This window comes from Phoenix dactylifera, chromosome 4 (genome assembly GCF_051530095.1).
Source record: "Phoenix dactylifera cultivar Ajwa chromosome 4, Ajwa_hap1_PhDact_Kaust_v1.1, whole genome shotgun sequence".
NCBI classification, from domain to species: domain Eukaryota; kingdom Viridiplantae; phylum Streptophyta; class Magnoliopsida; order Arecales; family Arecaceae; genus Phoenix; species Phoenix dactylifera.
Window position 1 is genome coordinate 42,827,306 of NC_143193.1, and position 16,613 is coordinate 42,843,918.

Genomic DNA, 16,613 nt, shown 5'->3' on the forward strand with positions numbered 1-16,613 from the left:
CAATTTTGTATCCTTCTAAACCTTCTCTGATGTCTGTTATATCTTCTTGTTAGAAATGGCTTATGGAGGATTGGATGCCAAACAAATGTCATGAAGTTATAATTTATAATTATGTTTTCTTTCATACCTTGGCATAAGGAACAAAGTGAATCAATTAAGAAACACTTTTTTAAAAATAATACAACAAAATCCTATGATTTCTTGTGGCTTCTATAAACAGGTAGCTTCTTCCTTTTTATACCTCTGTTGTTCTAGATGCACGGTGTACATATATTTTTCCTCTATTTAACCCTCAGTTTATTCATAGGTGTTATTTATATATTTTGCTTTCTTTCTCCTTGGTACTTGACATGTAATGAATACAACGTACTATATTTTCCAATTTCTTTACAAAAGACAAATTATTTTCAATCGATATGATGCTTATTAATGAAAATGCAAGTCCAACTTTATGACTGTAGAAGTCTTTTATTTATCAATAATGTTGATCAGATGGCTTAGGGTTTTAAGTAAATAGTGAATTATTGTTGAAGCTTTTTATGTTTTAAGCTTGGGATTGGTGCTAGCAAGGTTTGAAGTCTTGGTGTCGGGCACCATACTGGTATGTTACCGTTTAGTACGGGGACACACGCTGTACCTAGATATTTTTTGAGTCATTTTTTCTTACTTTCTATCTCGGTACTGCTTGAATCTGGGTAGTATAGGTCGATATGTACCCTGGGTCACCTCGATACGTCTTGGTATGCCTCAGTATGAGTCTGTACAGGTTCGAATGGGGCCTGTACCAACCCGAATACTGGGTGGTTTGGGGTGGTAGGGAAAACATTGCTCTAGCCTCTTTTAATCCCTCTGAAATCATGTCTTTTTTTTCTGATCTTGAACTGTAGTGGATGAAACATAGTTGACTCCAAGATGACCTATTCAATTGCTTCAGATCACGAGTTTTTTATAATTTTATGGCATTTGTCCTGTCATGTTTGGGCCACCATGTGACTGCCTAGCAGCCTATGTTAAATCTTTGACTGTTCCATATATGGTTCACCTGCATTTTATTTTTATCCGCTGAAATTTTTTTTGTGCATGAAAAATTTAGACCCATGGTAGTTTTATCATCATCATGCACACCTTGCTTACACAACAGGTGTCCATAAGTTTTGCCCTAGTGATGCTGAATTTTCTCTCTCATTTCCTTTTGATAGATGCCCGAGTTAAATTATTATATTTATTCATCCTGTGCAGTCATGAGAGTAGATGTCTCTCTTACATAATAATATTTTGATGTTTTCTTCCAGACTCCGGTTTTCTCAGAACGTTGGACTCCAGTATTAAACGCAATACAGCAGTTATTAAAAAGCTTAAACAGATAAATGATGAGCAACGAGAAGGGTTGATGGATGAGTTAAGAAGTGTCAACTTAAGCAAATTTGTCAGTGAAGCTGTGGCTGCTATTTGTGATGCCAAGCTTAGAACTTCAGATATACAAGCTGCTGTGCAGGTATCAAATTGACAATTTACGTTTTTGTTCCTGCATTGCTTGCAAATATCGTCTTATCTTTGTGTCCAGCTTGAGCTTTGTTAGTTATTAGAAAACATCTCAAATCTCTACTGACTACTTGATAGGATTCTAGGACCTTTTACATCTATCCTTTTAGTTGGTGCATATTTAAATTGTATACCCATATAATATTCCTAAGACATGGATTGTGTGCTTTGTTTTCTTATTTTTCTTGCATTAAGTTTGGCTTTTTGTTTAAGAATAGTCAAGAAGAAAAACGTCAAATCATTTCATCATACTTGCAGTTGTTTCCATGTATCTTACTTTGTTTTGGTCTTTTTTGTGGTCCAGTTTTCTGAATTGGGAGTTGTTCTTGGGTTCTATTTTTCTGCTATTTATATCATATTTGGCCCCCCTTTTTTCTAATATTTGAATGTGATTAACTATTTAATCCTTACTGGGTTTGTCTCAGAAAACATTTAATTTTGTGAAACCATTTCTGAAAATCTTGGTGTTACAACATTTTTTTTAACTATTCATTTCTAATTTCATTGTTCTTAGTTTTGATCCTGCATTTACATCAGCTTTTTCATTTCAATTCTGTTTGCAGCATGCTCACAACCTTTTTAGTGCCTGACAGTTTGTTGTGTACTTCGAAGCTAGTCTTGTACTTGTCTTTAGGTAGAGCATAATTACAATAAAGTAATAGGTAACGTGAATTATGCTTTTTTCATTGAGTTTGGAATTGATGTTATGGGGTACATGATGTTTTGTCAAGTTACTAGGTGTCCAAAAGCTAAGGATCGCCGAACCGGTACCGGTCGGCGCCGATACCGGTTCGGACTGGTTCGAACCGGTATTGAACCGGCCACAGCGCACACACAGCGAAGGCGAGCGTGAGCACGCACAAAAATGCCACAACGCGCTACAGTGGCATTAAATGCCACTGTAGCACAGCTAGAGTGTATGGCTATAGTGGCATTAAATGCCACAGTGGACCGGACTCGGTGCCGGTTTGCACGGAGTCCTGGTCAAACCAGACGGAACTGGTCCGGTTCGGCCTGGTACCGGTCGGGGCCGGAACCGTTTTGTGTAGCCGAACCAGACCGGTCGGCGCAGGTACCGGTTCAGTATGGGCTGAACCGGCCGGTACGAGCTGTTTCAGCATATCTTGTCAAAAGGATATATATTTGATGTGTATGCAGATGTCTATATATTGTAACATGCAACTAATTGGATCTATTTTCTGATATTTGCTAAAATTGGTAAATGATAAGCCAAACTTACATTAAATTTGACTTCTACGTAGAATTGCCAGAAGTTGATGTGTAATTGGAGGGTCAAGCCCATGAAATGTCTAGTTATTCATGAAATTCAATTTAAAGTGTTTAGATCATGGTTGGCGGAATTGTCCCGAATCGGGCAGTTTCGGCCGATCCGAGCCGTACCGGTGGCTCACCGGTACGGTTCCGGCAATAGAAACAAAATCCGTTGTCGGAGGCGGAGGAGACGGAAGAGAGAGAGAGAGAGCGGAGGAGGGAGGGTGGAGGAGGCCGGCGGAGGGCCCTTTTGCGATTTACGCGGCCCTTTTGGAATAGTCGCGTAAATCGCAAACCGACGCCGGGCCTCTGCCATGCCTCCGCCACCCTCCGCCGGCCTCTCCCTCCCTCCCTCCCTCGCTCTCTCTCTCTTTTTCTCTCTCGTTCTCTCTCTTCCCTATCTGTTCTACTGTGTCCGTACGGGCCCGGCACAGCACGATACAGGCCTGTACCGACTCGTCCTATTGGAAAACTAGTATGGTGCCCAGTATTGGTTCCACCAATATTGGTTTGGATAGCACCTTTTGGAACTAGATATCATGGATTAAGCGCCGATTAGCATGACACAACATGATACGGATCATGTTAGTACCTTATAAGCATGCAGAACCAGCATGTTGTTGTCCGCATATAATTACTTGTTATGCTGCTGTGTGAAGCAATGGCATGGGATGGCATGGCAGGAATGACACTAGTATTATGCCAGCACCTTACTGGCACACAATTCTTCCATCTATGGGATGTGGAAGTGGAGGTAGGGGCATATTGCATCTGGGAGGTAGGGTGGTGGTGCAGTGTGATGTTTTAAGAAGGGTGAAGGATATATAGGAGAGTTTGAATCACCGTCATGGTGTGAGATTCTAGCAAAGCAGAGTGCAAAGGGGAGGGCAACTCATAGTGTTTCCATTGTACTTACACTAGTCTTTTCCCCCTATGCCCTTCTTGTAAGTCAACTCAGATGTTCCAAAACAGTTATGGATTTGATGCTTCACATTGTCAGGTGGATATTTGATTAGGATCCAGCTGGAAATTGACCTGAATTAGAATAGTTGATACCCTTGTTGTATGTATTTATGCATATTTACTTGCCGTCATCCCGAACTTTATTTTGTAACTCACAATCAATTTTGCTATCCATTTTCTTTTACTTAATCCTTCTTTTAATATATCAGTTGCTATTATCTTTTTTTTTTTTTTGAAAAATCGGATCCACCTGAAATGATTTTGACACCTTTATTTGTCATCTGTATGGTTTCCATCTTTCCATTTCTACGTCCTTGCTGAATCATTATTTTGTTATACTGTCTGGGCCAGATCTTCTTCATCAATGTATTTGAAATTTTGAATCATTACTATGTACTCCTAGTGCAAATCCTCTTTGGTAGTTAACAAAGTCCTTTTTCATTGTTCTATAGTCCCATCATATTTTACAAGGATATCAACATCTTTATGGTTCATGGATTATGCTTCTAATATGGCTTAGAGCTCTATCCATTCAACCCCCATCTTTGCTAGATCTGGGTTTCTTTCTTAGTCATGTTTTATGTGAAGAAGTTAATATGCAAAGCTGCTTGTTCAATGACGGTTTCCAACCTCTCTGCCTTGGAATTCTTGATGTAATCTATTTTTCATGTCATTTATCAATCTGAGACCTTTTTCTTATTAATTATGTATTACACTCTAGGTTTACTACTCAGTTACTTTGTTTAAGCATCTTTTAACTTTAGATTTGCCTACACGGCCCAGCCACTTAGCTGATAACTTCTACCATAAGGTCCCCTTTTGCCTCCATTCATCCGTCTTATCCTTATATATTTTGCCATTATATGTCAATTATTAAGGGCCGAAAGAACATAACCACCACCTAACTCTTACTCTTTTCTCTCTTAGTGGCCGTTTTTACTAGTCTATGCTTGGTAATCAAACGTTACCTGGGGGTAACTTGACATTTGTTATGTCATTTGTTATTGTTCTGGATGCTAGGTCTGCATCTGGTGATGCAAATTAAAGCTCAGGTTTGTTCTGATGTTCTACACCTGCAATTCAGGAATAGCTTTAAGGGAATGAGTTAATGTTGACAGATAAAAACCCTTTAGGATATATCCTTAATGAGTTAATGTTGTCTACACGCTCTTGATGATCTATGGTTTCTCTTACATTTACCTGTTTATGGCACAGTTGTATAATTTAGGGATAATCAATATATACAGTTCAATAAGAATGAGTGTAAAAAAACACACCACAAAATTAAGATAATCTTATTAATAATTTTGTGGTTCTTCCTTGCAATGTCAAGTATTTTTGTTCCACCTCATTGTGTTATTTAAAAAGGTCAAAACACTGATCCATTAGAGTCAGAATCGTGCAGCATCATGAATCAATTTTATACATTCAGGCATCTTATTCTGCTACATGGGAACATTCACTTATCTATTACTCTGATTAATTTTGTCGATCAGTCTTTTATAGGTTCTCATAGCAGTTTTTTCTCCACTTTATTTTCAGAAAACTCCAAATAACATGCTTTAATTAACAGAGTCATGCCTTCTTGAGTAGAGTTAGTCTCATCTGGTTATTTGTTGACTGTACCATGCTGCCAAATTTTGTCATTGTATGTTTTATGCTCGTCTGAATTTTTTTCAGCGGTGTGCTGGCTACAAAGATAAAAGAAGAATGCAAAAGCAGGGTCGATAAGTCCTTTGTCTTAAAAGAATTTTTTCCCATGCTAAATCAAGCTTACATGGAGTTGGATTGACTTGCTATCTCGAAAGAACTACAGTAAAAACTTGTAGTAATGCTGTATCTTATATCTAGGTGTTAAGTGAATTGCTGCCTCAGCATGGAAGGTTGATGACTTAGTGTTTTAGTCTGGCTGCATAAACTATACTGTAGAAATAAATCTTTACATTAATGGTAACATGCAAGTGCTATTAACTTGTTTTGATGCTATAATCCTTTTTTTATTTATGTGTTCCTGTTTGTAGGTCTGCTCATTGCTTCATCAGAGATACAAAGACTTCTCTCCTTGTCTTATTCAGGGCCTCCTGAAAGTGTTCTTTCCAGGAAAATGTGGTGATGATTTGGATGCAGATAAAAACATGAGGGCAATAAAGAAGAGGAGCACTCTAAAACTTCTAATGGAACTTTATTTTGTTGGAGTTGTTGAGGATGCCACCATTTTCGTAAATATTATTAAGGATCTTACTAGCTTGGAACATTTAAAAGATCGGGATGCAACTCAGACAAATTTGTCCCTTCTTACCAGTTTTGCTCGACAAGGCAGATATTTCTTAGGGCTCCAGCTCCATCAGAATGGACAAGAAGTTCACGATGAGGTACTACCTAGAATTTGCTAAGTTTTATGCTACTGCTTTTGTAAGTTGACTTAGTATGGATAATGGTTAGGTCTTGTTCCACCAAATTGGTGGACCTATTAATGGGAATTTTGAAATTGTTTGCATATGTGTATATATTGTTCTATTTTCATTGTAAGACAATGGAAGCCAATTATTTTTATCACACCCCAGCACGTATGTCATCTAATAATCTGGATATTAGTCTTGTTATGTATTTAGGTATCAAAAACCTACCATCATTTGTGAATACATGGTTTCAAAACTCTTGGAACGGGATTGTATGACTGATATCGTACGTTCGATGTAAAACAGGCATCGTTATAGGTGCTGGCATTGCCAAAACTGTGTACCGGTATGTACCAGCCATACTAGTCTGCACTACTCCATACTGGTGTGTAACAATGGTATCCTACCAATTGTACCAGGACACACCAACATTTTTTCATTTTTCCTGAAGCTCTTAGTTTCGTTATGAGCCCATTGATACCAGAACCTTACCATTCTAATGGAAAAATAATGTAGGATTCGGTACTGGTATTTAAAACCTTGTACAAATATATGCTTCTACACTAAGTACTTACTATTTTCTTTTCTTCTTTGATATATTTAATGCTCAGCATCGAAGTTTCTATATAAAGTAATATAGGAATACTCCAATTGTTTATTAACATGATCATACTAGCCATCTAGCACTAGTGAGATTTCATCCTCGTTTCATTATAGATTTGTGCTCATAATTGTTTTGAAAAAACTAAAAGTCAAAAAAGATGCATTTTTGATATACTAATAAATATCACCATCTGTTTGTTGCTGGGAGTAAGTTTGCTGATATGTGGTTGCATAATCCATCTCATAGATGATATTAAACAAGTGGACAAGTAAATACAATATTGTCTGGTTTGATAGATTGTAGTTCAAAGAAACTTGTAAGTGGTATTGCTTTTATGTGCTTGATAATTCAATATTTAATATGCTAGATAATATTTTATGGTTAGCTTACCCAACTAGATATATTGTGGTCAGTGTTCAGTATTTAATTTGTTGAAGCTTCAATACCTTGAACAATCATCATGTTAGGGCTTAAAGTGGCTGATATCTCTTTTTGGACGGTTGTGTTATCAAGTAGATAATCATAATCATGATCATCTAGCCTTTTTCCAACTATTTGGGGTCGGGTTTATGAATCCTTATTTGCCAAGTATCCTTTTCTAGGGCTACCTCTGATGTTGTTCGAAATTTCTTCATTTCCTTTCTCACAACCTCTATTCATGTTAATTTAGGTCTTCCTCTTCTTACCTTTAACACAAACTAAAGTACCTCTCCTTACAGGAGCCGCCTAAGATCGTTGTTGTACATGACCATACCATCTCAATCGATTTTCAATCACTTTATCCTTAATTTGTGCAACCTCTAATATATTCATATCTTAATCTATCTTTACTAGTTTTACTATACATCGATCTTAATATTCTCATTCTGCCACACTTAATTTGTTTTCATGTACCTTCTTTATCACCCAACACTTTTAGCCTACAATATTGCGGGTGTTACTGTTATTACAATACTTATCCTTATGTCTCCAAGGTAATGCATGTATCATATAATATCCTATATGCACTTTCTACTTCATCCATCCAGCTCATTCTATTGTATATATCTTCATTTATCTCCTCATCATTTTGTACAATAGATCCTAAATTATGAAATCTATTTCCGTGGTATCTCTTGTGCATCAATCTTATTTGATAATATGCCTTCATTTTCATTCTCATTAAATTTACAATTCATGTATTCTCTTTGTTCTACTAGTTTTTAAGCCTTTATCCTCTAACCTTTGTCCTCTATAAATTCAATTTAGTATTTAATCTAGCTTTCTTTTCATTGATCAATGCTATATCGTCTGCAAAAAATATATACGATAGGACATCTTTCTGAATATCAGCTATGAGTGGAATGTGTTGTGGTCAGTGGTTGAATTTAATTTACTGAAGCATCAATACCACGGAACATCATTATTGGATGGCTCGAAGTGGCTGATGTCCCTTTCTAGATGATTATGTTATCAAGTAGATAATTCATGAAAAACCCTTTTAATTCACTGGTTAGTATTGCTCGACCATAGTGATGTAGGTTTTAGCTTGCTCTTCAGTTTGTTCTTCATGGGGTAATGAGAAGTTGATATTCTTCTCGCACTAACCCACCTAGAGTGGAGGTGGACTACAATTTTTCTAGAGGCTATTAGAATGTTGTACTTCACATTATTGTTTACCAACAGTGACATAGTGTAATTTTCATCATTTTGGTGAAGAGAACTTGAATATTCTAAATAATGTCTTCTGGGAAGATGTCAACTTTCGAACTATTTTTTGTATTCATAGGGTTCAGTGATGCCATCTGTGTTTACTTAACTGATCAATCTCCTCACCAGATTCCCTTGGAACCATCACCCCATTTTTGGGGTCATTGGATGAGCAGATGACAACCATAACAATTTATGTATTGCATGCTTGTGGTATTTGTGTAAATTAATTAAAATTTAATTTGGTGCCTTCATGTGAAACTTCAATCTGCCATAACCTTGGTGGCATTGATGTGTGGGGTTCATAGTGTTTAACCTGTTCCTGAAGTACAGTTCCATCCCCTATTTTTTTCTGTTTTGCCATATTTGTTGCGAACGATTCGACACATACCATTTCCTCTATACTATCTCATTCTCATGCTGTCGTTCATGCTATTAAGTATTAACCAAATTAGTGAAGGGGTATGCAGTGATATGATATGCATATATTTTAGTCTATATAATCTTTTTATTGTTTTATTATGTATGCTAAAGTTGATTTGAAAATTTACAGAAGAATAATTTCTCTAAAAATTAATCTTCGTAAATTAAATTTAACATGTATGCTGAGCGGAACTCAATCTCAAGAAGGTTTGTTCATTTTTAAGACTATTGCCTTAAAGAAACACATCAACAGATGAATAGAGAATGGATATAGAATGATCCTGTTAAAATGGATCTATGTGGTACTCCACCTTATGCAGATTCTGTGTTGTCTTCCTGCTTATTTGACTTATATAGAGTTTGAGCTCTCTCTCCTGAAATGTCTTCCTGCTCATTTACATCATCACCCTTCACGGGTTGAGTTCCCATGTTGACCTCCTTAATGCTGTTTGAAGAAGCTAAAGAAGGGTTTCTGATACACTGGCTGATCCATTGGATGGGCATTTTCTCAAAATGATGTGTGGACTGGCTTATCCATACCAAATAATGATCACGGACTTTTGCATGGTGGCTTAAGCATCTGTCTTCCCTACCTATGCTAGAAATGCCTTCAAGCAATATGTCCATTTTACTTCAGTGGGCGATACTTTCTTTAGGTATGCTCAATCACCTGAATTGATTCTGGAAAACCAAACCTGTAGGGCTTGAACCAGAATTTTCTTAGGCTCATATATTCCTTTTTCTGATTCAGCCTAGGACATTTGTGATAAACTGTTACATACGGCTATGGAGCGAGGATGGATGGAGGATTGGGCCAGGTTTAAATTATGAAGAAAATCCACTATTTTGCACCCTTTCTGATCAAAGATTAGTTAGTTTATATCTAGATTCAGCAAAAGTATGCTCCAACAAACACTGAAAATTTATTAGTTTTGACTGACCAGAAGGCAATTGGCATGTCCTGAATGGCTACATTTATATGTTCATAAATAAATTACTGGACATAGATACGTTCAGCAGCTCAGCAGATGCTGTGAATTCTGTGTCCATCAATCTTGGAGGTTCATCTCTTTTTCTTTTCCAGGAAAAGCATGTCTTAACTTCAGCTATAAGTCTATTTTAGTCGTCCCAGAATATTTCTCTCATTTTTCAGTTTTTGCAATGGCTTAATATTATACTTTGCCAAAAATGTGAGAATTCTTCACATGCATGATGAAAGCTGTGTTCATGTTCCATTTTATCATAAAATGTTGGCATTGGGAAGAAAGAGTAAATTGCACTTAAAAGCTTGCTCCTATATTGACATGTATTGGTATAAAAAGCATAGTTGCAGCACTGTTAATTTCAGATACTTATTGTTCAGAATTTGTCAAAGCTCATTTCTTCCTTAGGTACGGTAAGATTGACTTATTGGCTGTATGAAACATAGGTCACTCTTCATAGGCTTTCTTAAATTCTTATTAGATTTTATTTTGTTCAGTAAGTACTAGATTGGTCATCTTTATTTTCTAACTGTATGATTGCAGATTCCTTCTTCCTCAATTAACTTTCTACCATGTCTCTTGCAGTTCTTTAAAGGCCTTAATGTCACTGCAGATCAAAAGAAGTTCTTCAAGAAAGCATTGCACTCATATTATGATGCTGTAGCTGAACTACTTCAATCTGAGCATAATGTAAGTTTTGGAACTGTCTAAAATTTTGGCATAATCTGAATATGCTTCTCTTAGCCTGGTTGAGCATGTGCTGCTTGCTTTGATTGTAATTCATTTGCTTTACCCTTCATTTTTGATGTATTAGTATTATCCTTTTATGTTTTTCCATGTTTGTGCAACAACTTTCCAGAAGCATTGAATAATATTGAATTTTTTTTTTTTACTATGCAGTCTCTTCGAATGCTGGAACTTGAGAATGCAAAGATCTTGAGTGCTAAAGGGGAGCTTAGCGATGAGAATGCAGCTTCGTACGAGAAGCTTAGGAAATCTTATGATCACTTATTTCGTGGTGTCTCCTCGTAAGATCGTTAGCCAAACTTTCTATCTTGATATTTTGCTTTGAACTTAAATGTCTCATAGTTCCTATTCTAATGTCTTTTCTTGTTTTCATGAGTAGATTAATCTCTTTATTATATTGTAATGCAAACTAAGACATCCTGCCTTTATCTTAATATGTCACTTTGAGTGACCATTATCTTTGTATATGCTATTATCTCTAGTATACATACTTCTTTTGGTTCAGTTCTCAATCTTTTAAGGAAAGAGTTCGGAGATGTACCAATTAAACACGGAAACTTTCTTTCAAATTACATAATTTACAAAAGTCTTTAGTTAGAAGAGGTACCGACAACCAGTTGTGCTTCCACATGTGCATTGCATGTGCCAACGACAATTGCTATTTTATGTTGCAAGCTCTCAGCTTGATTTCATGTTTGAGCTCATCTTTAGTGGATACAAACCTTTTGCTTCATTTCTGTCTTTAAGAGACAGGAGAAGCATACTATGTAATAGGGGGAGTATCCTTTTCAAGTCACATGTCTCAGTGGAGAAACGTTTTCAATCAGAATGGACTCGTTACTTCATCTGTCAGTCATGTCTATATGAGCTCGAAGTCTTCATAAATGCACATCCTTAGGTTTGATTTTGTACTCCTCTCTGAGGGAGAGAAATAAAAGGTGTGTCAGCCTAAGTTAGCAGTTCATTTATCCAGTTTCATAAATAATAGAAAGTAATCTGTTAGCTAATGGGAAACCATAGCCGTCAATTTTTCCTTTCATGTGCCTAACACATGCCAAACATTAGTTTATTGATGTTGCATGCTTTTTGCGCCCCTCCCCCTTTTCTCTCTTCCTTCTATAAGTTTTCTTTCCTTCTTTCTTTCTTTTTTTCTTCCTGCCTTTTGTTTATTTCTCATTAGCTTCATTATTGTGCTTCCATCTACAATCTCATTCTTTTTTTCCCCTATTTTTCGGTATACAGTTTAGCTGAGGCCCTTGATATGCAGCCTCCAGTAATGCCAGATGATGGGCACACGACTAGGTTAACCACAGGTGTGGATGTATCATCTTCCACTTCTGGAAAGGAGTCTTCTGTGCTTGAACCTGTGTGGGATGATGAAGACACAAGGGCATTTTATGAATCCTTACCTGATCTGAGGTTGGTTAAAACTTTTACTAGTGTTGCTTATGCTATCATTCAGAACTATTATATAGAATTTATACTCTGTGAATTTTCAGTTAAAGATACTGTTCTTATTTATCTATGTGAGAGATTTCTGTTATTTCTGTTTGTTTGTAGTTCTTGTGATACAAATTGGCATATTTTATAACCAGAGCTTTTGTTCCTGCTGTATTATTGGGAGAAGCAGAACCGAAGTCGAATGAGCAACATCCAAAGACACCAGAACGACAAAATGTAAGGATGAAATGGTTATCTTCTGGCATCTCTCCAATGAGTTTTAAAAGTTTATGAAAAGAATATATTGCCTTAAAATTTGCATTAATATTTTTGAGAATGGTGTACTGTAATCAAATTTGTTAGGGAACTAATAATCTTAGAAGCTGAGTGCTCCTTATCATGTTACTAAAGTAGCGAGTGTAGAGCCATTAGGAGCATGATAGTTTTACTATCAGAGATCTCATTTAGTATTTTTTGTGTTTGAAAATGCCTTAAAAATTTTATCCCAAAAAACCTTAAAAATCTGCTCAGGGTTATGGGTATTGTTACACTTAAAGGGTGATTTGCCCTAGCATCATTTTTCCATGGTTAGTTTGTCTGTTAAAATCCGAAAATGGTAAGATTGAACTGAAATGATGTCTTCCATTAATTGTTTAGGGTGACTTTGCTGAGCTTGGTTCCATATCTTAGTTGTAAAAAAAAGAGAATTGATAGGGGAATGATGGTGACGTAAAAAGGAGTGGGGATGCATCCTTTGGCAAAATGTCAGGTTCTTAAACCACCAAGGGAAAACTGTCGGAACATATATTTATTTGCACATGCATATATGTTCTTTTGAGATGTTCAGTTGCAGTTTTTCTAATGCTGTTGCATGTGTTCGAGGGGATGGTGTGATATGCAAGGTTCCTGCTAATAAATCCACATTAAATAACCAGAAAACCTAAGTGATGACTCTGGAGGAAAATCCCATTAATTGAAGAACTTAAAAATGAGAATGAGGTGGAAGGAGCAAAATTGAAATCCTTTCCCCTCCCAAATCTTAAGGCAATTCTAGGACCACACTTAGAATATACTGAAGATCTGGAGTTATTAAATTTCATGTAGCAATTTATAGTGTTTGAGAAGACTTCTTGTATGTTCTATATGTGATAAAAAGCTTTCAGTCAATAATTTTGTCACTATATGTATATAGAGAGAGATGGACCTTGCTCTTCTCAAGAGTAATTGTTACATATATATATATATGTATGTATAAGTAGAGTAATCACTTGAGCTGCTAACCTTTTGTCTTACTCATGCATTTTATTGGTTGGACACACATTAACCTTTGGCTTGAACCAATTGAAAAAGGTGGGATTTTATTCATCTTTCTTTGATGGGATTGTTGCTTGATGAACTTTGTGGAGCTATGCAGCAGGAAATCTGTAGTTTTGGTCTTAAAGCTTTATGAGTATTAAATGGGTGATACTGAGTCATTCTTTACAATGTACCCTTCATCTTTTCTGCATATATGTAATTTGTTGGTTAAGATCCTCAATTGCCAAAAATTGATTTGATGAAGTCTCCATACAACATTCATTTGCTTTATTTTTCTAGTTTCCTTGAACTTTTCTTGTAATTTTGTAAATGCCTTTTTTACAAAGAGAGAGTCAAAGCAAATTACCTTTCATTTATGGTATGCCATACCGTATTGAACCGGACAGTATGGAGCATACCGTACTGCACCGGTTCAGTACCGGTATATGGTATGGAGGGCGTGCCGACACTTGGTACGCCGAATCGGCCTCCATACCGGGCGTACTGATATAGTGACTAGGTGGCACTGGTACGGGGCTTAGTACCAAGATAGCATCCCTTGCTTTCATTGCTTAGGCCCCACTTTGAGAGTTTGGATGCTTAACCTTGTGCTTTGGCTGTTATAAGCATCGAGGGGACGTTCTACGTTCTTTCTTAGTATTCTTAGAAAGTCTTTGTGGATGTGTGCATATCTTTGCCGAATATTGTAACTTTGAAATGATTGCCAATTAGGATTTCCCCATGTCCAAATCTAAAAGGAAGAAAAGGACCAATATATCTGAAAGATGACTTAAACTTCCTTTAACAATTTCTCGTTGTAATGTTTGTAACAATAACTCTTCTTCTTGATATTATTTGAATTGTTGAAGATGCATCAATAGAACTTGGGTTTATTTATAAGTTACTTCCAAATAATCTGGCCTGTCTATGTCGTTGATAATGTTTGTAACCAGCTAGTAAAGTGACCAGTTAATCTAAGCCTACCTATCTATTTATTTTAAAAAGAGAACACACATGCACTCAAACTAGCAGACATAGCGACACATGATCTTAAGTCCAAATTTCTCTCTTTAAGGGACCTTGCAAATGATAAATGATCTATATGCAAATTCAAGCTGCCTTAAGTTTCAGAAGGTGATAGCAACTTTGGTTTAAAACTTTCCAAAGAAGGATCGCCCAATTGACCCAATTGGGCGGTTCGGTCTATACCGAATTGAAGTGACACCAAATTGGGACGGTTCCGCAATGTGGGATTGTTTGACAATGATGGTCAGTTCGGGTTATAAAACTTTTCCCCCTCACCCCCCAACAGGTTCTCTCCCTCGCTCGCTAGCACTCGCTCTCCTCTTTGATACTGATTGAGACCATGCAGGGGTTCCGGCTGCCGCCGTCGATGAGGTAAGCCCCCCCTCTCTCTTGCTCTCTGTTCTCCCTCCTCTCTGTAAGTCCTGGTCCTCCCTCCCTTCCTCTCTCTTATTCCCTCGCCTTCTCCCTTCCCCCTCTTCGTAAGCCCCCTTCTCTCCTTCTCTCCCTCCCTCTTCCTTTCCCTCTCTCTTCTTCCCTCTCCTTACTCTCCCTTGCTCCAGGGCCCTCTCTCTCTTCCCTTCTTCCTTTTCTTCTCCCTCTTCCCCTCCCCGATTCGGTATGCATCAGACTAGTATGGTATTTACCGGTGCCATACCGAACTGGTCGTTAGCCATTATGACCCTTAGTACTATTTGGCGAACTTTGCTTGCAAATATCATAATTATAACCAACAAGCTTCCATTCCTATCTACCAAGGAGTGCAAAATGCAACTCTTCAATGTTTCTCATGCCATGACCATCTGGCAAACCTTTCCTAGTTTTTTAGGAGCATGCCTTCCATCAAAACATTTATATGATAACGTCAACCTAATTAACTAACTGTGATACTTAGGCTAGGGAGACCTGTAGCAAAAATACTAGAGGATTTGGAAGAACCTCTGCGGATTGGATAATCCTTTCTCAAAAGGACTATCATTTTGTTGTACTTGCTTTTTAGTACGATGTCTGCGCTCACTGACGTTGGATCTTGTAGATAGATTCAGTACATTGCCAGCATCTTGCATAGTTCTAGTTTCATAACATGATCTTAACAAAAATGCTTTTAGCATAACTTCCTTTGATTTAGATGGATTGTACTAGGAGAACCAACCTCTTATTTTGATCTACTTAGCCCAACTGACTTGCTTCCTAGGTGATGCTTAAGCTGCTTGCCTAGGTAGAGGAGGCTTGTTGAGTCAAGTTTGGACGAGCTTTTTGGGTTGTTTGTGTATTAAGTGGGGCAATGTGAATTGTTAGGCATCTTAGTTGAGAACAACCATGTCTTTTCAATGGTGAAAACACCTTACTCATAAGTTTTACCAATTCTTGATTTGTTGTTTATTTCCAATCTCATGTTGATTATTCATTTTTTTAGACACTTGTTGTTGCATCAAGTTAGCTGAACTATCATTCCTTTTTATTTTTCTTTGAAAAAAGGAAAAGGAATGATGATAAATCTGCTGTCCTCCTTTACATTTCCTTTTTATATCTCTGTTTTGTTGTGAATCTATATTAAAAATTTTAATTAATTTTTATTTTGTTTTTGGGGGTATGATCCCATTGTAATTGTCTTTTAAAGCATCAAGTCTGTTAATATTTCAAAATTTCTTTGCTGTTATCAATCATAAGAGTTTTTCCAACCTGAGGTTAGTTTTCATCCCTCATGATTAAAATCCTTGACCTAAGTGAGTGAATGTGTTAATTCATCATGCTTTTTGATGGGAATCACGCAATGAAACCTTGCTATGCTTCTCCTATGGTTTGAATTCCTTAACCAAACTTTTTTAATTTTTAAATGCCAACGTGAAATTGTCATCCGTTTTATATCTTATTTATTTGTTTGTTTTGTTTGTTTTCCTTCTCATCACTTAACAAAGACTTAATGTTGTACTGTAACACTTCCATGCCCTGCCCTTGTGACCAAATGCCCGAATTATTCCATATTCTCACTGGCAATGCTTTTTGAACCAAGATTTGTTCTTTTGTTATACATAATTTAAAAGCTAGTTTATTTTTGCCATCTTATCATTTTTTATCCAGTCCATTAGAGATACTTTCTGCAGCCCACTCCTTGTTAACTTATTCTATGGCATTTACTGCCAGTGCCTCAGTGTTACCTTTGAAAACTCTCTTTTTTCTTTGGCACCCTTTTATGGTATATATTGTTCTATGATTTCTATCCTTGTATTT

General features: G+C 36.8%; 1 protein-coding gene across 6 annotated transcripts in view; it reads left to right on the plus strand.

The window, feature by feature from the left end:
* Nucleotides 1–16,613, plus strand: part of LOC103698142 (regulator of nonsense transcripts UPF2-like) — a 44,050-nt gene that overhangs the window by 15,317 nt on the left and 12,120 nt on the right. For all 6 annotated transcript variants that reach the window (XM_088719953.2, XM_088719958.2, XM_088719957.2 and 3 more), the window contains 6 exons: nt 1,293–1,495; nt 5,799–6,149; nt 10,461–10,565; nt 10,776–10,903; nt 11,865–12,041; nt 12,218–12,299. In XM_088719953.2, coding sequence (XP_088576079.2) covers nt 1,293–1,495; nt 5,799–6,149; nt 10,461–10,565; nt 10,776–10,903; nt 11,865–12,041; nt 12,218–12,299 — 1,046 coding nt within the window. The remainder of the gene's footprint in view (nt 1–1,292; nt 1,496–5,798; nt 6,150–10,460; nt 10,566–10,775; nt 10,904–11,864; nt 12,042–12,217; nt 12,300–16,613) is intronic.